At 37.4% G+C, this 22840-nt stretch overlaps 1 protein-coding gene across 1 annotated transcript in view; it reads left to right on the top strand.

The window, feature by feature from the left end:
• Nucleotides 1-21882, top strand: part of NUS1 (NUS1 dehydrodolichyl diphosphate synthase subunit) — a 29013-nt gene extending 7131 nt beyond the window's left edge. The window contains exons 2-5 of the mRNA XM_047759706.1: nt 7600-7725; nt 9022-9171; nt 14649-14748; nt 19122-21882. Coding sequence (XP_047615662.1) covers nt 7600-7725; nt 9022-9171; nt 14649-14748; nt 19122-19212 — 467 coding nt within the window. The 3' untranslated portion in view covers nt 19213-21882. The remainder of the gene's footprint in view (nt 1-7599; nt 7726-9021; nt 9172-14648; nt 14749-19121) is intronic.
• The last annotated feature ends 958 nt before the right edge of the window (nt 21883-22840 follow it).

Below are 22840 nucleotides of genomic sequence, written 5' to 3'. Positions count from 1 at the left end.
GACTTAGAAAGCCAAGAACCCATATAATATATAGTAAGGGACAGGTCTAGAATTTGAACCAGATTTTATTTCAAAGCTTTTGTATTTAACCATAATGCTATACTAACTTCCATTTATAAGAGAATGTAAGCACAGTATGGTCACTTTTAGTACTATTCCTGATTATGTTGGGTTATCCTGTAGCCTTGGTAAAGTGGTACTTATCTATAGGTGATAGAAATAATTTGTAAAAGATATGTAAAGGCAAAGAGAAAATTTCTTCACACCACTAATACACTAATATAAATGTTTACCCTGGGAGTCATTGGACACACTTTAATTTTTTAACCAACTAAATTTAATTTTATGGCGCTTCTGCTTTGTATTTCCCTGTCAGGTAAGCAGAATCTGTGCAGATAATCTCATTTTAAAAAATGTGCAGCCAGAGGCTAAGAAAGCCCACATGGCTTGTTCGTTTTACACATTTCTCCTGCCGAAGAGCTGGGACTCAAAACCTAGCACATGACCCATTATGCTGGGCCACCACCACACCATCCTGTACTACAGCATGCTCATTCCAGTGTAAGTGTCGATCTGTGAGGTGTCCTGGGGCTCTCTCTGTTATAAATTGTTTAATGGCTTTTAAGATTTATTTTGTTATGACTACTTCAGTCATATAAAATTTTATTGGTAGATTTTTCTAAAAAATAATTGTTCCATAAGTATATGTGTTCTTTGAAAATTGCCTCTAATAGTATCATAATTGGATTGTTAGAGAATTAAATGAGGGTAACCGCTAGGTAACTTATTTAGGCGTCTAGTTTAAAAAGAAGGAAAGTAGAGTATTTTGAATATTGGGCATTTACTTATAAAAAAGTATTACTTTAGTTCTTTAGCTGGTGAGATGCTTTGCAACAGAAGAGATTGGTTCAGCGTTTATCTCATTTGTCTTCTTTTTCTTTCTCTTGTGAATACTTATTAGATATTTAAAAATCTGTTTCTGGAGTTCCCGTCATAGCTTAGCGATAATATCCATGAGGACACGGGTTTGATCCCTGGCCTCTCTCAGTGGGTTAAGGATCCAGTGTTGCTGTGAGCTGGGGTGTAGGTCACAGACATGGCTCGGATCCCGAGTTGCTGTGGCCGTGGTGTAGGCCGGCAGCTGTAGCTTCAATTCAACCCCTAGCCTGGGAACCTCCATATGTCATGGTGCGGCCCTAAAAAGACAAAAAATAAAGAAGTAAAAATCTGTTTCTATAGAAGGGAAGGAATAAACATTAAAAATTTGAATTTCGGATTTAAAAGGAGAATTATTAAACATGTATTTTGTCTCAGAGTTGATTATTCATTTCATATAAATTTTAAAAGCAGTTTTTAGGAGATACAGATAAGATTTGCTGATTGAATACTTATTTAATTAAACTCCTTGTTACTTGGTTCCCTTAATTTAAAAACAGTATTATATCATGGCATTACTACCCAGTTAATGTGTATGTTAGGGTATGTTAGGGTATGTTAGGGTATGTTAGGGTAGATTGAATATTGAAACTTGTGATTCTAAAACATTTTAACTAATAAAGACTCCAATAAGGTCTTTATATACCGAATACATTATATAATCTAATTTGAGGATAGGGCATATTTAATTCTACTCTCTGAAATATTTTCTCTCCTGGTTTCCATGATATCACGTATGGTCAGATTTCTTCTTGTCTCATTATTCCTTCTGAGTTGAGTTGTATGTCTGGCTTGTTTGCTCCACTTCTAAAAGTTGGGATGTCCTAGAGTTTTATGCTGTATGTGTGCCCTTGTGTTTCTTATGTTCCTTCTATCTTTTTTTTTTCAAAAGATTTCTGCTCATTTGTAAAAAGATCAGCTTTATTTTGTGAAGTTTAACTTGTGGGAAGGAAATTAAAAATTTCATAGTAAGGTGGATTTAGCATCATTTATCAGCATTACAAATAGTTTTTGAACTGGATAATTAGAAGCCAGGAGACCTGGATTTCAGTCTAAAGTCTTAGACACTTGACTGAGGACAATTGCTTGACCTTTCTGAGTCTATTTCCTCATTTGTAAAAGGATGGGGTAAAATAATTCTTGAAGTTCATTATTATATAATTCTATAATATAAAAATTATGATATAATTTTCTCAAATTTATAATTCAAATTTATTTATTTATTGTCTTTTTGCCTTTTTTCTAGGGCCACACCCATGGCATATGGAGGTTCCCAGGCTGGGGTCTAATTGGAGTTTATAATTCAAATTTATAATTATATTTGCTAATTTTTCTCCCTTAGATTAGTTATTTCTAAGTGAATGCAATCTCAGCTTCCTTCTGCATATACTGTCTTTTGTTATAGTTTCTTTTCCTTTTTTTTTTTTTTTTTTTGGTCTTTTTGCCATTTCTTGGGCCGCTCACTGCAGCACATGGGAGGTTCCCAGGCTAGGGGTCTACACCAGAGCCACAGCAACGTGGAATCCGAGCCTCGTCTGCGACCTGCACCACAGCTCACGGCAACGCTGGATCATTAACCCACTGAGCAAGGCCAGGGATCGAACCCGCAACCTCATGGATACTAGTCAGATTCGTTAACCACTGCGCCACGACGGGAACTCCCTATAGTTTCTTTACTTACATTGTTTTGGCATTAGTTTAGATTCTTTGAAGGTAAACAAGATGAATTTATGATATGAGAAAAAGACTCTCCATATATATCATGATATTGTGTAGAGGAAATTGCCTCTCAGTCAAAGACATTATTATATCTTGTTGCATTTTTTGTGTATCATGTGAAATGTGTATTGTAGGCTTTGAATCTTGAAAATGGTAGGCTGAGAATACTGTTTATGAGTGAGATAAGTACCATATAGTATAATGAGATTTCTAGATGGGGGTCAGGCTGTGAGGTATCAGTTATCGGTGACAACACTGAATCCTTAACCTGCCGTGCCACAAGAGAACTCAGAAACGATACTTTTTAATTTTGTCTCTTCATCCAAATCAGCCAAGACAAAGGTTCAGTTTAAAATAACTTTATGAAAGTCTTCTTCATGAAGGGTACTTTGTAATGGTGCCTCTGTATAACATTTTTCCTTTTAAACAGAATTTCTACTTGTGTGCAGTAAGGAAGTGTCTCCTTTTATTGTGAAAGGTTCCTGGAAACTTCTTAAAAATTCCATTCAGTGACGTGTCCATTTAGGTTTTGTTGTTGTTGAGTGGCATTTTGTGCACTGATAAGTCAGTTTACTAAATAAGCCTTGAACTTATGCAGGGTGGAAGGTGCCTTGGGGGAGAGATGAGTAAGACCTAAGTTCATAAGTAAGATTACTGTTCGTTGGGAGTGGAGGAATTAACTATACCTAATAAAAAGTAAAATATTGGTTTAATAAGGAGTTTGAACAAAGTGTGTATTTGGAGGGAGTGAGGTGAGTCAGAGGAGGAATTGGGTATATCTGGCTGGGGGATTCAGAAAGGCTTCTTGAAGGTAAGTGACATTTCAGCTGGCCTGTAAAGAATTAGAATTTTACAGGTGTGGGCTTGGGGAAGTAACAAAAGTTGAAGGTTGGAGTCACTCGATGTGTTTGGGGGGGCAATGTAAGGTAATCTGATTTGCTAAGCATAGAGTATAGAGAAATTGATAGATTTGTTTATTTCATAAACATGTGTTATACCTACCAAGTGTGGAAGTATGGGCTAAAGTGTTAACTGCTGATCTAAGCAGTTTGGTCTTAATACATTAATCATTTTGGAAGCCACTAAAGGTATTAAAGTTGGATTCTGCCAGGATGTACCCAGAGAAGATCAGTCTGGTAGTTAATCTAGTGATACATCGTAGAAGGGGCAGGAAGACCCATTAGAAGGTAGTTGTAATATTATAAAGACGACAACTATTGCTTGAAATAGTGGGGACAATGGACAAAAGGAAATGGGTACAGGAAACATTGCTGTAGAAGAGTAAAGGGTTTGGCATCGAATAGGGCATTGAGGGTGGTGGTAATAATGTTGGAGAGTAGAGAGGATGCCTAGGTGTGATGAGGTAGTAGGGGCAGGTAGTGATGCCTTTATTAGAAATAGAACAAAAAGAAGAGCTATGGAGATCCCGTCGTGGCGCAGTGGTTAACGAATCCGACTAGGAACCATGAGGTTTCGGGTTCAGTCCCTGCCCTTGCTCAGTGGGTTAAGGATCCAGCGTTGCCATGAGCTGTGGTGTAGGTTGCAGACGCGGCTTGGATCCCGCGTTGCTGTGGCTCTGGCATAGGCTGGTGGCTACAGCTCCTATTCAACCCCTAGCCTGGGAACCTCCATATGCCGCGGGAGCGGCCCAAGAAATAGCAACAACAACAACAATAACAACAACAACAACAACAAAAAGACAAAAAAAAGAAGAACTATGTTTTGTTTTTTAATTATAGAAACCTTTACAACAGTTATGATTTTAAATCACCTATTGTCTTGTCAACCATATACTTACTGTTCTCTTAATGTCTGTTTTTTTCTGGGCTTTTCCCTTAAGTGCTGTTTTGTTTTGTTTTGTTTTATACATGATGTAATATAGCATTTTGAGAGCTAGCTTTAAGAGATAAGCTGCCAAGCTTTAGGTTGGTTCCTTTTCAGATGCTTATAGAAATTCAAGGTAGGATTAGATATTTGAATGAACTCAAAATGTTAGGAAGCAAATGTTGATGCTGTTTTGTTCCTCATGGATGTTTTGCATTAATTTTTAAGTCCTTAAAGATATTACATCAAGTTATTATTAATCTTAATTACTGTTTTTTTTTTTGTAATCATCCCCCTCCGTTTTGCCTCGTTTATCTTACCTTGGCCTTGAGTGGTTTTAAAGTCCTGTGAGTGACTAGAATCAGAGAAGGAGGAGCACATGGACAGAAAGAGGGCTGTATGTTTTTGTATCATATGTATGAATGTTGATTGACTTGAGGATAGCTATTATACCCTACATATTTATATTACTGCACAGGTATTACTGTTCCAAACATTGTTGTTCAGATAGCTTCCAATATTAATCACTTTCCTTTTTTCTTTTGAGAGTGTATATATATGTGTGTGTGTATATATATATATATATATATATTTTTAGTCTTACTCTGGATATGGGCATTACAAAATGTTCACTTTAATATTTTCAATCTATGATTGGCCCACCCTTAGCCCTCTGCTCTTCTTTGCCTTTGGAGATCTTATTTATCATTTGTTTGTGTGTGGCTCTTACCTTGAGGATTCTCTGTCTTTTGTGATGTTACCTTTTCAGCCCACACCTGTAAAATCTCTTAATTCTTCACTGGCTGGATGAAATGTCACTTACCTAAAAGTGTCCTTTCCCAATCCCCCTGTTGGTCTCTGACCTGTCATTGTCTTTCTGTAGACATTTATTTATTGAGTGTCTGTTTTGTGCCAGGGACTGTGGTAGCCTCTGGTAAGCAAAACAGTTAGGGTTAGAGCCCTCCCCACATGGTGCTTATGTGGCCTCATTTCCACGTGTCTTTTAATTGCTTTTACAATAACCCCCACTTAAATATTTTATCATCAGCTGTCTAAAACTAAACTTGTCTCTTCCTTCAAACCTTAACTCTTTGTAGAATTTCCCTACTTTAAAAAAATGTTATTTTCTGTTAGCCAGGATTAAAGCTGTGGAATTTTCTGTGTTTGCCTCTAATCAAATCTTGTTCTTTATTCTCTCAGCTCTTCCTTTGTAGTGAGTTTTTTCCCATTGCTTTATCAAATTATGTGTGGATGACTGTAGTAGTTTGTTGCCTGGCCTTATCTGTATTGTTGGCAGGTTGGTTTTCCTAAAGATAAAAATTTCCACATTGCTCAGAAATTTCCGGTTACCCACTGGGTAGGCAAAAGGGAATAAAATTAGGCCTGTCTTTTTCTTTCTTTTTCTTTTTAGGGGCACACCTGTGGCATATGGAACTTCCCAGGCTGGGGGTCGAATTGGAGCCGCAGCTGCCAGCCTATGCCACAGCCAAGAGCAACTCAGGATCCAAGCTGTGTCTGCGACCTACACCATGGCTAACAGCAATGCCGGATCCTTAACCCACTGAGAGAGGCCAGGGCCGGAACCTGAATCCTCGTAGATACTAGTCGGATTTGTTTCCACTGCACCACAACAGGAACTCCCCTTATCTCTTTCCTCAAATCATTTGTACCAGTTTCTCTGACTTTTGAGAATTCATTATCTTTTTTCTTAAGCATTTTCACCTTCTATCTTCTCTATTTTCTTCTAACTTTCTAAGGTCAGCTCAGCTTAAGTCTTGTTTTATGTTTGCTTCTTTGTTTTTGTTTTTCTGGCCACACCCATGGCATTCCTGGCTCTTAGGCCAGGAATGAACCTCTGCGGAAGTTGCAACACCCAGTCCTTAACCTGCTGTGCCACAGGGGAACTTCAAAGTCTTACTTGTTTTACAAAGCTTTTCCCTACCAGAGAAGACTGCTTTTATATTTGTACTGCTATCACACATACACAACCAAGTTGACACTATATACATATATGGCAGATTCAGCAGATTCTGTACTATTTTACGTATATTTATTATGTTCTCTCTCCCAGGTAATCTTTGAACTGTTTTAAAAGGCAGATCTGACTGAGAGTTCAGAGAAGGCACACTTGATAAAGGTCAAAAAGGCAATGGCCACTAGAAAGCTGGCTTCTCTGAAAATAGCCGGATTGTTTTAATTAGAGCTTAGCTTCATATTAAATGTATGTCACATAGGTCCTTCATCTTTCTCAGTGGTATGATAGTAGTTAAAGTTTTAACTATTCTGTGTATGGTTGGAGGATCAAAAACAGTTTTATGTAGTATATTTTCATGCTTTATTTGAATTTACTAAATTTTGGTTTCAATACTTTTATCTCTTCTCTGCTTTTTATTAAATCATATTATTTCTTCTTACCATAAAAGATAACATCAAGTTGAGGTAATAGTGTTGTGTACACAGAGTAAATCTGTCAGGAAATTACATTAGACTGGAAGAAAGGAAGACAGAGGCTTTGGGCCACTTCTGCAGTTTACAACTTCCTATACAGGTCCTTTAGGAGTCTTGTCTTACACTTGAGTCTCAGTTTTTTAATCTGTAAATAAAGATGTCAAGTCAATGGTCTCTTAAAATTTCTCTCAGAGTTCCCATCACTGCTCAGCAGGTTAAGAACCTGAGTGGTATCCATGAGGATGTAGGTTCAATCCCTGGCTTCGCTCAGTGAGTTAAGGGTCCTGCATTGCTGTGGGCTGTGGTATAGGTTTCAGACTTGGGTCCCATGTTTCTGTGGCTGTTGTGTAGGCTGGCAGCTGCAGCTGTGATTCAACTCCTAGCCCAGGAACTTCCATATGCTGCAGGTGTGGCCCTAAAAAGAAAAAAAAAATTTTCTCTCTCATGCTCATATTAATACATAGATGTTATCCTTGTCTGTTTTTTGGCTTTAGCCTGAAGCTAGACTCTTGTAATAACAAAGTTTTGTTGTCATGTTTTCCTTTTAGATTGTAGTTTAGGATTAGTCATCACTGCTTCATTTGGAATTTGTTGTTTTCACAATAAGCATCCATTAGCTATTGCGGAGAATAAATTAACCTAGTTGATATTCACCATTTTTTCCTTTTTAAGGTATTTTCAAAAGAAACAATTCAAGATTGATGGATGAAATTTTAAAACAGCAGCAGGAACTTCTGGGCTTAGATTGTTCCAAATACTCACCAGAGTTTGCGAATAGTAATGATAAAGATGATCAAGGTAAGCATGAGTATAAAGTTGAATATCTGACATAATGCAGATATATTTTGGGTTTCAAGGCAAATTCTGCTACTCATTTATTTGTTTTGCTCTGTTAGTCTTTGTTATTATCATCTTTTTTTTTGCTTTTTAGGGCTGCACCCAAGGCATGTGGAAGTTCCCAGGGTAGGGGTCAAATTGGAGCTACAGCTGCCGGCTGATGCCACAGCCACAGCAACGCTAGATCCCTGACCCACTGAGTGAGGCCAGGGATCAAACCTGCATCCTCATGGATACTAGTCAGATTCATTTTCACTGTGCCACAATGGGAACTACCAGTGTTATCATCATCTTTAATCATCAGATTTAGATTTTCCTTTCTTCATCTTGTTAAAAGATAATTTGCATAGAAAGATAAAATCATGACTTTCATAGATACTAAAAAGTAAACACAAGTTTAAAGATTTTATTTAACTTTTTTTGGTTGTTTTTTGGGGGCCACATCTGCGGCATATGGAAGTTCCCAGGCTAGGCGTTGAATTGGAGCTGTAGCTGCCAGCCACAGCACAGTAGCAGCAACATCAGATCCCAGTTGCATCTGTGACCTACACCACAGCTTGTGGCAACTATTTAACTCTTAAACAACCAGGAACCAGGTGGATTTTATAACCAGTTCAAACAGAATCCAAAGAATGGACATATATAGATGAGAAATATTGAAATAAATATGTAAATAGAGGCAAAACTTGTTTTTCTATGGGATGAACATAATTGAATCTCTGCCAGACAAAAGCATTGCATGTCTATAGATAAGAATCAGGCATTGCTATCAGTTTCCTAGCATCCTATCAATTGTAAAATATCTCCATAGAATCAGAATTTGATAAGGTGGATGTGTGTACCATAGACAATTTATATGCCATTGAAGCACATTTTTTTTCTGGTCTTCATTTTTGTCTTCTATCTTGTGTTATTGCTAACTGCATTATAATTGTTGTTGGCATTTTAGGTGAATGGAAATTGTACATTACCCTATAACTAAAATTTCTGTTTTCTAGAGGATTTCTTCACAGATACATGGTCATTTTGAAAAGAAGGCTATATGTAAATACACAAACAAATGTTAATGTGGTTTCTTTCAGCAGAGAGTAGCTAAGTATGTTGTGATAACTAAAATTGAAGGGCTCAAACTATTCTTATTTACTATAAGAACTGTACCTTTATTTTAGTCTGAATTGAGTATTTTTTGAAACTGATTTTAACGTGTATCTGGACGAGGGTATCTTATTTTAATACCTTGTTTGTTTCTTCCTCCAGTTTTAAATTGCCAGTCGGCAGTGAAGGTGCTGTCCCCAGAAGACGGAAAAGCAGATATTGTGAGAGCTGCTCAAGACTTTTGCCAGTTAGTAGCCCAGCAGCAAAAGAAATCCACAGATTTGGATGTAGATATGTTAGACAGTTTGCTTAGTAAGTCATGTATGTTTGTTTTTAGGTCTGTCCCACAAGGGTACAGTATGAAGGAGAATATCTAAGTTTCATTCACACCATAATGCCTGATTTTGTTGTTGTTGTCATTATGCCTGTTATGTTTCTGTAGTTAAGAGACCCATATGTGAAAGTTTTGAGATAAATTTGTAGGCAGTTCACTTGCACAAGGAATTATTGGTAAAGGAGAGCACCTAAAAGGATTTTGGGGAGAGTGGTGAATATTCTTAAAAATAAAACTCCTGCTTCCTTCTCCGTTATTAAAAAAAACTTATTTTTTTTTATAGTTTTAGTGAGATGTAATTGACATACAGCATTCCTTTTTTTATTTTGAACTCTTTATTAAGGTTGAAATTAGGTTTGAACTTAATAGGCATTTAGGAAGCAATCCCAAGAATATAATACTATTGTCATCTGTGACTTTTTAGTCTTCCATTGTGTTACAGCAATAGTATCACTATATGGGTCATGTTATACCAGATATAACATATTTTATTTATTTTTCTTCAGTTGTTTATAAAAGCCTTTATTTTGCTTATTTTCTCTAGAGCCCCTCTAGGAACTTTTTGCCTTAAGTTTATGGTCCTTCTGCTTACTACTAGCATTATCACTGATCGTTTTGAAGAAAGACAGTATTTCTAACAAATTCGTTTCCATTGATAGCTTCTATAGCCCTACAGTTTCAGACCTGTATGTTTCATTCATTCACATAAATTATTCATTTACCTTATTAATCATCCATTTTCCAGCTCAGTCATTTATATAACTCTCCTGTCTTTGTTTCTTTTGCTTTGATACATGTCGGTTAAAGAGCACAGTCCCTCGAGTTCCTGTCATGGCTCAGTGGTTAACGAATTCGACTAGGAACCATGAAGTTGCGGGTTCGATCCCTGGCCTTACTCAGTAGGTTAAGAATCCGGCATTGCCCGGAGCTGTGGTGTAGATTGCAGACGTGGCTCAGATCCCGTGTCGCTGTGGCTGTGGCATAGGCTGGAAACTACAGCTCCGATTCAACCCCAAGCATGAGAACCTCCATATGCTGCAGGAGCAGTCCAAGAAATGGCAAAAAGCGGAAAAAAAAAAAAAAAAGAAGAGGTTGCATTCATCTGTTCCCGTTGTGGCTCAGTGGTTAATGAATCCGAGGAGGAACCATGAGGTTGCGGGTTCGATCCCTGCCCTTGCTCAGTGGGTTAATGATCTGGTGTTGCCGTGGTCTGTGGTGTAGGTCGCAGACTCGGCTCGGATCCTGCATTGCTGTGGCTCTGGTGTAGGCTGGCAGCTACAGCTCTGATTCCACCGCTAGCCTGGGAACCTCCATATGCCACGGGAGCAGCCCAAGAAATGGCAAAAAGACAAAAAAAGAAAAAAGAGCAGAGTCCCTCTCTGACCTCTTGGTCTCACTAACTCCCTACTCTCATTGAATACTACTTTTTACTCTATTTTCCTGTTCTCTACTCTGTCATTGCCTAACTCTATTCAGGATGAATAGGCTTAAAGTAGACGTTGTAGGGGTTCTCTAGGCAGAGGTTACTGGGGTCTTGACTATGTCCTGGAACCTGTAAGGCCCCAACCAGAGAGTAGTTTTGAGGATGTCCTAAAAGTGATGCAGGAACTCAAAGTAGTCCCTCAGATACCCTGTGGAAACCAAGTGTTAACTGCAGGGGTTGTAGACCCATGATAAATGAAAATGTACACAGTTAAATCATTAATCTGATAGAAGCAACCCCTCTGAAAATTGTGGCCACCAGAAGTTACTTTGTGACAATAGTTAATGCTGGCTCCTGCCACCAACATGAGGCAATCACTAGTCTGCTTTCTGATTATACTTTAGCCTTTTCTAGAAGTTTTGTATAAATGTGATCATATAATACATAATCTTTATCTCATGCTCTGTTTACTCAGCACATTATTTTTGAGGTTCATCCACGTTGCATGTATTAGTGGTTTATTTTTGATTGGTGAATAGTATTCTATTTTATGGATATACCACATTTTGTTTATCCATTCATCAGTTGGTATATATTTGGTTTGTTTGAATAATGCTTTTGTGACCATTTGCATACAAATTTTTGTGTAGACGTGTTTTCCTTTCTCTTGGGTAGTTAACTTAAAATGGAATTGCTTGATGTGTGTGGTGAGTGTTTAACTTTTAAGAAACTACCAAACTGTTTTCCAAAGAGGCTGTACCATTTTATGTATCCAGAAATGTAGAGGGTTCTAGATTCTCCATATCTTGGCAAGGCATACTATTGTCTTTTTTTTTTCTTCATTTTAGGCATTTTTAATGGATGTGTAATAGCATCTCATTGTGCTTCTAATTCACATTTTTCGAATGACTAATGATACTAAACATTTTTTCATATGTCAATTTGTCATTTATGTGTCTTTGGTGAAGTGTCTACAAATATTTCCCTATTTTTAATGTGTTTTATTTTAAAGTTTAATTTTTATGAAATCCAGTTTTTCAGTTTTTTTCATTTCTGGATCATGCATTTTGGTGTCATATCTAAGAAATGTTTGCCTAATCCAAAGTCACAAGTATTTTTTCTTGTATTTTCTTCTAGAATTTTTTATAGCTTTAGCTGTTACATTTAAGTCTGTAATCCATTTTAATTTAATTTTTGTGAATGGTGTGAGGTAAAGGATACCAGTTATTTTTCCAACAGTACTTGTTGAAAGGACTGTATTTTCTTCCTTCAGTTAACATGGCTCCTTTATTGGAAATCAGTTTATTATTAATCTGTGAGTTTATTTCTGGACACTTTTCTATTCTGTTGGTCTATATGTGTCTTCTTAAAATGCTACAATCTCTTGATCACTGCAGTGTACCCAAATAAGCTTTGAAATCAAGTAGTAAATCTTTCAACTTTGATTATCTTTGTCAAAGTTTTAGCCACTCAGGGTCCTTTACATTTTCATGTACGTTTTAAGATCAATTTGTCAGTTAAAAAAACAAATTGTTCTAATAGCGATTGGGTTGAATCTCTAGCTCACTTTGGGGAGAATTGCCATCTTCACAATATGGAATCTTCCATCAATGAACATAGTATATCTCTCCATTTATTTGGGTCCTAATTTTCTTGTTCACAATATTTTATAATCTTAGGAAATACTTTTGTACAGTTTCTACTTTTGTACAGTTATTCCTAAGGATTTTATTCTTTTTGATGTGATTGTTGGATTATTTTCTTAATTTTCAGATTGCTGATAATACATGAAAATAGTTGTTGTTTTTTAATATTAATTTTGTATCCTGCAGCCTTGCCAAATAAAACTTAGTTTTAGTAGTTGTTTTTGCAGAGTCAGGATTTTCTAAATACAGGATCATATTATCTATAAATAAAGATCACTGCTGCTGTCTCTGCTCAGTTTTTCTGTTTTTAATTTTATTCTTATTCTGGCATTCTGTGCCTGCATGTGTCAGTCAGTGGTTTACTGCTGGTTGTACTCAAACACCTTAAGTTTGTAAGACTTTGAAGATCTCTGTGTGATGTTGGAGAGTACATTCGAATGAGTTCTCAGGTCTCCTTGGCTAGGCTTCCACTAGGCTTTCTTGCTGTGCTGTCCACTCTGCCCTTCTTCTTCCCTTGCATGTGGTAGGTTCCCATTTAGCCTGAATATGTAGAGAGCTCATCTGAACCAGTGTTTCCAGCATCTCCCTGTTAATTTTCCTGCCATTATATTGCTTACCCTAATGAGAGCCACAATCTCAAGATTAACAAAGCTGTGGGTTTTCCTCATTTGTTTTCTTTTGACTTTGCCCCTTTATCTGGCAAAACCACACGTTTTCACCATTGCCCCCTCCCTCTTGCCCACGACATCCAAATTGAGTCCAGATCTTTTGGTTGCAGGCAGCAGATCTGCTTTGCATTCAGTTCTCTGCTGGTAAAACTATTGTTCCCTTTAGTTGATGAGGGTAGAGATGTGAGGGTTGGGCGCATTCCCAGGCAGCAAGGCCAGAAGACTTATAGTTCTTACCTGAAGCTCTGGCTGGTTTTGTTTGTTTATGTTTGGGGTTTTTTTTTTTTTTTTTGGTGGGGGAGTTGGCAGCACCCACAACATGTGGAAATTCTTGGGCCAGGGATGGAACCTGGACCACGGTTGCACAGTGCTGGATCTTTAACCCGGTGTGCCACAAGGGACCTTCCTGGTGTTTTGTTTTTTAAATGATAATTATCTGCTCTGTCTAGTATCCAGTGCTCTTAAGTGACTGCTTTTATCTAGTTATTTTGGGGAGGATTCATTCACCACTTCACACCACTGTTAGGCAGAAGTACCTTCTTCACTTTTTTTTTGTACTAAAGAGGATTTGCTTAGCAAGTATAGGAATATGTGTTCTTCTACTTAGTCCATTCACTCTGCCAACATAGACCTTTAAGAGACTTTGTTGTGGAAATAATTCTTTATTACCTCTGGAGGGGCTTGTCTGATCCAGTCTCCTTATTTAACAAATGAAGGAACTAAGCCCTGGAAAGATCCTGTTATCAGAAATTTAGTGGCTGAACTGAGGTTATTAGAAACTCTTAGAACCTGGGTCTTCTGGATTATAGCATCTTTTCTGTTATGCCAGTGATTATTTTATGGTTTCAAATTTTACTTTAAAGTAGTTGAAGTATTGTTTATCTCCTTTTTCTCTTAAGTCAGATCTCATATGGAAAGCAGTTTGTAAAGCAAAATATACCTAGTTTGAGGCAGTCATACAGCCTCCTTTACTGCTCCGCGGGTGTTTGGGCTCTGGAGAGCACTGAGAACATTTGCACTATGTAGCTGGGAGTTGGTCTTTTTGGGTCCTTAGCTGCAATGGGAGCATGGGGAAGGAAGAAGAGTAGATAACTTTTTATTTTCCCCCTTTTTATGGCCGCACCTACAGCATATGGAAGTTCCCAGGCTAGGGATCAAATTGGAGCTGCAGCTGCCGGCCTACCCCACAGCCATAGCAATGCCAGATCCTTAACCCACTGAGCGAGGCCAGGGATCAAACCTCTATCCTCATGGACACTATGTTGGGTGGTACTTAACCCACTGAGCCACAATGGGCACTCCAAGAGTAGATTAACTTTTTAAGTTGCTTTTCATCTCTGCATTACTTGGTTCTGTGTCCAGAATACTATTTGAGTCATTAAAGCAGTGCACGTCCCAGGATGCCAAGAGAATACTTCAGTCGAAAGAAAGGATTTGGGGGCTACCTGTGGGGTTTAGCAAGGGAGTTGGGTAACCCTTCTTATCAGGTAATCAATCCAGTTAAATGGCCTTTAGAGAAAACTTCCACTTTTGGAAATAATATAGATGTCAAAGGTGTATTTTGGGCCATGGAATACGGGTTAGAATGTACAAATAATGCTTCTGAAGAGAACAGATACTCAAAGCATAAGAAACCAATTTGATGAACTGATTTTGCCCTCAGTTGTTTTTTGGTAAACAATGTGCATTAAGTTCATCTATCTTTCTTTCTTTCCAAGGTTCAAATGGTTTCCCTGATCCTGATTTAGTATTGAAGTTTGGTCCTGTGGACAGCACACTAGGCTTTCTACCCTGGCACATCAGGTTGACTGAGATCGTGTAAGTAATTAAAAGTGTACTGTCTTTGGTTCAATCCAATGAGTGTTTCTTGAACCTAGCCCTGTACAAGATGTGCCTAGAATTCACAAAAAATTGTAATACTTGGGAGTTCCCGTCGTGGTGCAGTGGTTAGCGAATCCGACTAGGAACCATGAGGTTGCGAGTTCGATCCCTGGCCTTGCTCAGTGGGTTGGGGATCTGACGTTGCCATGAGCTATGGTGTAGGTCGCAGACACGGCTCAGATCCCGAGTTGCTGTGGCTCTGGTGTAGGCTGGTGGCTACAGCTCTAATTAGACCCCTAGCCTGGGGAGCGGCCCAAGAAATGGCAAAAAGACAAAAAAAAAAAATTTGTAATACTGGATTTTTTCCCCCTAAGCTATGTCACAGTATCAGTGATAAAATCAAAACCTATATAAATGACTCAGACAAAAGGGAGTGTGTGGTTGTTCAGTGATTGGTGATGAAACTAATAGGAGATCAAGAGTGAGAGATAACTGTGGGTCAGAGTTGTTGAGTCTACAGAAAAGATGTGACTTGATCCAGAGTATGTAAAATGGGTAGAATTTTTGTAATTAGAGAAAAGGTGGGAAATGTAGGGGAAAAAAGCTGGAGGGTTGGCGCGCAGGGCATAAACATCACATTTTAAAGAAAGAGGGAACTGACCACACCAGCACAGAGTAGTATAAGGTGAAATCAGATAGTCTGGAGGTGTCAACATGGGGAAGGCTTTAAATACCAGCATAAGGAATGTGTATAATTGTTCAAACAGGCAGTAGGAAATTATTGAGCCTGTGGAATGTGTGGGAATGATGATTTTGGAAGATGTTTGGCAGCTGTGTACTGTAGTTAGGCAAGAATGAGGTAAAAAGACAGGTGAAGAGGCCATAGTATAAATTCTGAGATAATACATTGTGAGAATGAAGTTGCTTATTTAAAGCAGGGTTTGGCACACTTGGTATAAAGGGCCAGAGTAAAACACTTCAGTCTCTTGGAACTACTGTTCTCTGCTGCAGCTAAACACTTGCTAGTATAGCTAAACAGCTACAGGCAGTATGTGTGTGACAGTGTTCTCATAAAACCTTGTTTATGAAAACAATGTGGGCTCCTGGACTATAGTTGTAGACCCTTGATTTAAAATAAAGGAGAGACTTAGGAGCCTTAAAATACTTAAATTCTGGTTCTTAGGAAGAATATCCTACAAATTTTCTCATGAGCACCCATTACTAAGTATACTTGCAGGTATAGTAGCACTTTAATAATAAAAGTAAAAGCTAGAGTAGAAATGAAATGATTCCTAAATTTTTAAGCCCAAGTGACTGGGTACATTATGGTGTTAATTGAAACAAATGGAAAAATCAAAGGACCATTGCTTTTGAAGGAAGGATGTTGATTTCAGGAATAAGATGATTTTGAGACCATAGTCTGTTTAGATGGAAATACCTAAGAGGGCAGGTGAAGATGTGGAATTGGTGCTTGGATGAGAAATCGAGGCTAGGATGAACAGCTGGGAGTTTTCAGTATCTAGAAAATTGAAGTCATTGAACCTGTGAAAATAGAGGACTTCCCTAACATGTACATGGAAGAGCCCAGTACCACGGGGTCCTTTAAGAAATGCCTTAAGGTGGGGGCTGGAGGAGTAAAGGCATCAAAGAGGCAGAAAAGAACATGAAGCATGTTAGAGTCCAAAAGGGCTGTAGGTCATCTGATACTGCCTGCTCATTTCATAGGCCAGGAGAGTGGGGGAGAGACATTGCTCAAGCTTGTAGCAAAGTGGAGTTAGGACCCACCCAAATCTCCAAACTCTGGGTTTCCTTGTCTCTTTCTTTTCCAGGGGTTTTCTAAGTCATTTCAGATGTCTTTCAGATGCCTTTCCTTCAAGGAAGGAGCAGTGATTCTTTTTGAGCTTGGGAAAGGTTTGGAGGGAAGAGTATGTCTTAGAACATAGATCTCGTTTTGAATCTTGGCTATGTAGCTCAGTAACGTGACTTTGATAAGCTATTTAAACTTCTCTGTATCTGTAAAACGAACATTTTAATTTGGAGTTGAGGATTTAAATCTGATCATGGGCATCATATGCCTGGCACATAACAGGCTTTCCCACAGATCTTTGTACATATGTCTATCATAGCCCTATAACATTATATTGAGGTTTGCTCTGTATTTGTCTACTGCCCACCAGACTATAATTAATCTTAATCATCATGTAGGGAAGTGGACAGAATAGACCGGGAAATACCAAGACTACTTCTGTGTCACTGAGGAGTAGTGGCCCTAAGTGCTTCTTGAGGAGTTGTAGGGGATAAAGGAGGTGAAATGAGAGAGATGTAGGAAAGTGGATAAATTGAGGAAAACCCTGGAAGCAAGCTTTTAACAAGAAGGACATTGTTAAATTTGTCCTTGAGAATATTGGTTCAATAGAATGAATAAGATATAGGGTTGATAGCAGAGATTATTAAGAGATAAGGAAATGGAGGGAGGGAGGTGACTCATTTCAGAGGTCTTGGCATAGAGTTTCCTTCGTGGCTCAGTGGTTAGCACACAGGTTCGATCCCTGGCCTTGCTCAGTGGGTTAAGAATCCGGCATTGCCATGAGCTGTGGTGTAGGTCACAGACATGGCTTGGATCCCGTGTGGCTGTGGCTGTGGCATAGGCCAGTAGCTACAGCTTTGATTAGACCCCTAGCCTGGGAACCTCCAATGCCACAGATGCGGCCTCAAAAAGACCCCCCAAAAAAAAAAAAGTAAGAGGGAAGGATAAAGATTATGTCAGTTAGATCTCAATAGACCTAGCAGGGGAAGAACAGGAAGGATCAGGAAAGCATAGCTCAGCGTTGGAGTTCCTGTCGTGGCTCAGTGGTTAACGAATCCGACTAGAAACAATGAGGTTGCAGGTTCGATCCCTGGCCTTGCTCTGTGGGTTAAGGATCCAGTGTTGCTGTGATGTAGGTTGCAGACGTGGCTCGGATGGATCCCACATTACTGTGGCTGTGGTGTAGGCCTGCAGCCACAGCTCCGATTAGACCCCTGGCCTGGGAACCTCCATATGCTTCGGGAGCGGCCCTAGAAAAGGCAAAAAGACCAAAAAAAAAAAAAAAAAGAGAGAGAGAGAGAACCACAGGGTCAAGGAGGAGTTCATTTATGGTAGATTTGTTCAGTCCTTTTCTTGTGTGCATGTGACTGTAGAATCTGCTTGTGACTTGTAATCTGACCTGAGTTTTGATTCTGATACTGTTTGGGATTTCTTAAACATTACAGTAAAGCTGTATACATTAGAGATTTTTTTCATGTTAAGTATTGAAAATTATTTTAAGTCTTTAAAATCCTTAAAGGGGAACCCTCTGGTTCTGTGCTTACTCTGTCTTTGAAGTGCTTGTCTTTACATTGTAATTGCCCCTTGAGCAGCTGGAAATGGTGGAGGTAAGTATAGTTCATCTGTTGGCTGCTCACCACATAGCTTTAGCTTATCAGCTGACTTCATAGACTGTTCGAGTGGTCTTGGCCTTACTCTGACAGAGCCAAGTTCCTGACCTGAGTCTGAGTGGAATCCTTTGCAATCAGCTCTCCAATTTTGCGTTAAATTAGACTCAGGCTTTAATAGGTTCTGAATCCCTCTAGCACTACATCGCACCTTCATCCTGAAGCGTAAAAGAGTATTCCAAAATATAAAAATGTCAGAATTGAAAATGACCTAACATTTCAATGAATTCATCATTATTATGTCTCTTAGTAATTTTTATTTTATTCTTAGATTAATAAATATAATGCATACTCGTTGTGTTCCAATGTTCTGTATCTGTGTGAGCAAAGGATAAGTTTTATCATCCTAAGTACATTAGCTTCAGATGGGCCGAAGTCCAATGCAGCGTTTTTGGTACTTTGCCACTTTTGTATTTGCTTTAATCTTTTGTAGACTCATTTTCTAGTTTTATATTTTAATAAACTTCATCAGCAGAATCTTGCCTTGTGGTCTTTAAAAATATTTTAGAAATTCATGGTCTAGACACAGGTTTTTCTAGAGGAGAGAGATGAGATCTATCAGATGACATTTATGTCTTGTATGCCTGGTGGTACAAGGTTGTTAGGAAGTTTCAAAAATAAAAATTGGAAGCTTGGGGAAAAAAAACAGTTCTGAATCTCCATCTCACTACAAGTTGCTTTTCTCTTCTGGTGGATAGGAGAGATTATTTTTTATTTTGAACTGTTTCTTGGTGAGTTTAATAGTCATTTAGCAGAAATAGTTAGATATACTCTATGCTTGTAATTTTACTTCTTCTGTCCTTAGCCTTTTTGGTCATTATCCTTCTGATTTCCCTCCTCAAATTAACATCATATCATCTAACTGCTTTTTTTTCTCCTTTGCTTTTTTTTTTCAGCTCTTTGCCTTCCCACCTAAACATCAGTTACGAGGACTTTTTCTCTGCCCTTCGTCAATATGCAGCCTGTGAACAGCGTCTGGGAAAGTAGTGATCCCTGGTTGTTATAATTTGATTTCAGGCTTTTGGAGAAAAGGACTCAAGTGACTCTGATGTTTACAAAGCACCTATGAAACCCTGTACACACCTAGTTCATAATCCCCATAATTTATCAACAACACAAAAAAGTGTCTTACTTGAGAGTAAGAGTATGTGTGAATGAGTGAGTGTATGCGTGTGTGTATGCATGTGTGTGTGGAAATAAACTTATAAATGGGGGAAGTATTGGAGAAGGAAATACATGGACTTGCACCTTGGAGCAAATAGCAGCAATGTTTTAGGAGCTGAAATTTCAGATTTAAAGGCTTCAGCCCCATCTACTTCCCTGTTTTTGTGGGGAGAGAATGGAGTTGATGAAAACTGCTCTGTTATTGTTTTGGGGGGAGGGGAATACTTTCTGTTCAGTCTTTCCTAGTGACCAAACTTTAATTTTTAAGAATAATATATTGACTTATTAAATGGAAGCATTCTGAATTGGAGGGCTCGCCAGAGGAATGGAGTTCTGTGTTGCTCACATGTTAAAAGTTTGCTCACCTTTGGAGCCGAGGGAAAACCTATTTTCAGACATCCGTCCATTTTCATCTCGTCATTATTATCAAACATTGTGACTTGAAAGTGTTGCTTTGTTGTCTGTGTACTGGGTTGTAAAAATCATTTGCAAAAGAGCTCTTATAATGTTGAAATACAGAATTTTAAAACATTTTTAAATATTGTATGAGGCAGTCAAAAAAAGGTTAAGAGGTTGAAATCTTTAAAGTAAAACATTGCCTGAATAAGGAAAGTTTTGATTTCCTTTTCTGTTTTGTGGGCAGTGTGCTCCATAGTACGCAAAGTTGGTTTAAAAATATTTCCATTAACTATGTGAGGGAAGTTACCAAGGCAGCTCTTTTCCTCAAAAGTAACATGTTCTCTTTGGAACAGCACATTTAGGGCCATATTAGTACCTGGGATTTACTCAGTAAATCCTGATGATGGCTGTGCATAAAAGATCTTTAAGTAAGATTGAGGCCTGTGTAGGTAATAAAATATTACCAAAGTCTACAAAAGTAAATTAATTTTGCATGTTCTCTTTCATGGAAGGCAGAGAACAGCACTGGTTCTGTTATTTTTAAAATGTATAGATGATTTTTTGATACAAGTTTAATATTTCTTCCCTCATTGATGATTCTTAGTAGACAGAAACCATTCTTTATATTTGATGTACTGTTTTCAGAAGAATCAACAAGTGCAGAATAGTTTTCCAAAATTATACATTTAGAATGGAGTAGTTTAAATACTAGGTCTCAGAGTTTGAAAAATAGCAAAGAAGACTGGATTTGGAAAGCAGGGTCTGGAATGGCTTGTCAAATTCTGAAGCTATGAAGAATAAATGGTTTGATTTTGGATTACAAAACCCCATTTATGATTTTAAAAATACACTTGAAATAAAATGATTAAAATAAATTTTGGTTCAGTGACATTACTTTGCACATTATAGTTATTTGTACATTGTGAGACTTTTTTTGGTTTTAATTTATTGCTAAAAGTTTTGTGTGATGCTACAGCATATCTTTAAACTTTACCAGAGCATTTATTTCTGTTCCCCTATACTGTGATCCATGTTCTCTTGAGGCTTTTTGGCTGAATTTATGCCTTTTATAAATGTGTTTTTTTAAACATTCTGGAATATATATGTTTTTAATGAATTAAATTTAATGGGCCTGTTGACGTGAAGCGGCTTAACATTTGTTAAAATGAAGTTAGTCAAATAAATTACCCACTAGGATATAGCCAAAGTCACTAAAGGTTTAATAGTTGAGTCTTTGTATTTTTATTTTCTCCTTACATTTCAAAGCAGTGTAGAGTTATACATCAGAGTAAATGTGTAACCTGTGACCTGAGTCTGTCCTTGGTAGGAAGAGACCTTTAAAACAAGTTGCTAAGGATTTTGATTCCACATATAGGCATTCCAGATCCTTCTCATGAGTTTAACTGCTAGTACAGTCTCCACAACTTGAATGGCATTGGTCATTCTATAATTCCTGTCAAAATCATCACTAGCTATGGATTATGAGGGCTCCTTTTGCATTCCCAAGAAGAACTGATAACTTTAAAGAAAATGTTGTTTGTCTTTATGTGTGTTGAAGGATATTGTCTTTAAATTGTTTCTTCTTGATGTTCCCCACAATGGAAAAATTATCAAATCTACCTTACGGATGGCAGCTTGGAGCCTAGCAAGAAGTTGGAGGGTTTGAATTCTATTCCCAATTCTGACTGTGTTTTGTTTCTTAACACTGTTACTGTTAGAGAGTTTGAAAGCTGGTTTTGATGTGAATAGCAAATTAGAAAATTCTGGTATATTGTGACTAAGGCTTAATAATGCCTATCTTAAGTGAGGAATGTTATATTAATGAACAGTGCCAAATACACTGTGCACATCTACAATTTAATCTTTGAATGTGTGTTAGTTGATTAGCTCCCTCCTCCTTTTACGTGAGGGTACTGTGCATAGAGTCAGTCAGATCCTTGTGATGTTTTGTATGGCTGTAGACTTTGGCAACATGTAAATAATGTGTAAAGCAAGTTTTTATGATTAAGGAATCAAATTTATTGAATTTTATTATTGAAAGTTGAAACAACATGTATGAACAAAAACAATAAAAGAATATACTCTTTTCATGGACTATAGTATTATGTGAATGCTGCATTTATTCTAAACCTATAGGGCCTGCAGAAATGCAATGAGAAACTCACGACAAGATAGCAATACCACTTTTTTAGATGATACATTCTTGATTGAAGTATATTCTCATTATTACCAGATTAAACATTTGGACTCAAAATATTTTCTTTTTGTTAGGTTAGCAGTGCAGTAAAATTCAGCTTTGTTGTTATTAGAATTGTGAAGATGCCACAACAATTAAAAATATGAATAGTTTTTTGCTGAATATGGAATGCCAAATTAAAAATGTATATGTGTACTCTTCTAAAAAGGAATTTAACCATTCTTGTCAAATCAGGAAATAGAAAGGTAAGAACTATGGTTTGTCTTAATGTTACATAGAATAATAATATCTACTTTCTAACTTAAGGATCTAATTATAAGATAGTTGGCTTTTTATGCATAACTTTCATCTGTGAAATCAAGATTTTCAAAGGTCACATTTTAACTTTAGTTAATAGGAAATGCCTTTAACAAAAATTAGTATAGGAAAAGTTCAAGACAGTTTGAAATAAAACCCAGGAAACAAGATTACTGTCAGCAGTTGTCCAAGAATCCTAGTTGACAGGCTATAAATTGTGATAAAACTGGTAAAACAAAGTGCAAAAAGAATTTGCTTACAACTTTAAAAAATACACATTGTTGAAAAAGTAGAGAATTCAGAGAAGCAAATGTAAGGAAAATAACTTCTAGTATCAGTCTTCAATTACATTTTTGGTGACAATCCTAGAGTTTTTTGTATTTATATTTAAAACAATGAATCCTACTGTAACAGGTTTAATAAAGAGACTTTTAAAAAAACTACAAACCATTAAATTGAGTCCTACATTCTATTTTTTATTTGGTTATTGTGTTTGGATATAGATAGTTACATCACATGAAAATAAAATGTTTGGAAAAAATTATAGTCCACATTCAG

This window comes from Phacochoerus africanus, chromosome 2, assembly GCF_016906955.1.
Source record: "Phacochoerus africanus isolate WHEZ1 chromosome 2, ROS_Pafr_v1, whole genome shotgun sequence".
Taxonomy (NCBI): domain Eukaryota; kingdom Metazoa; phylum Chordata; class Mammalia; order Artiodactyla; family Suidae; genus Phacochoerus; species Phacochoerus africanus.
Note: the sequence above shows the minus strand (reverse complement) of the source record. Positions and strands in the feature narration are given on the sequence as shown.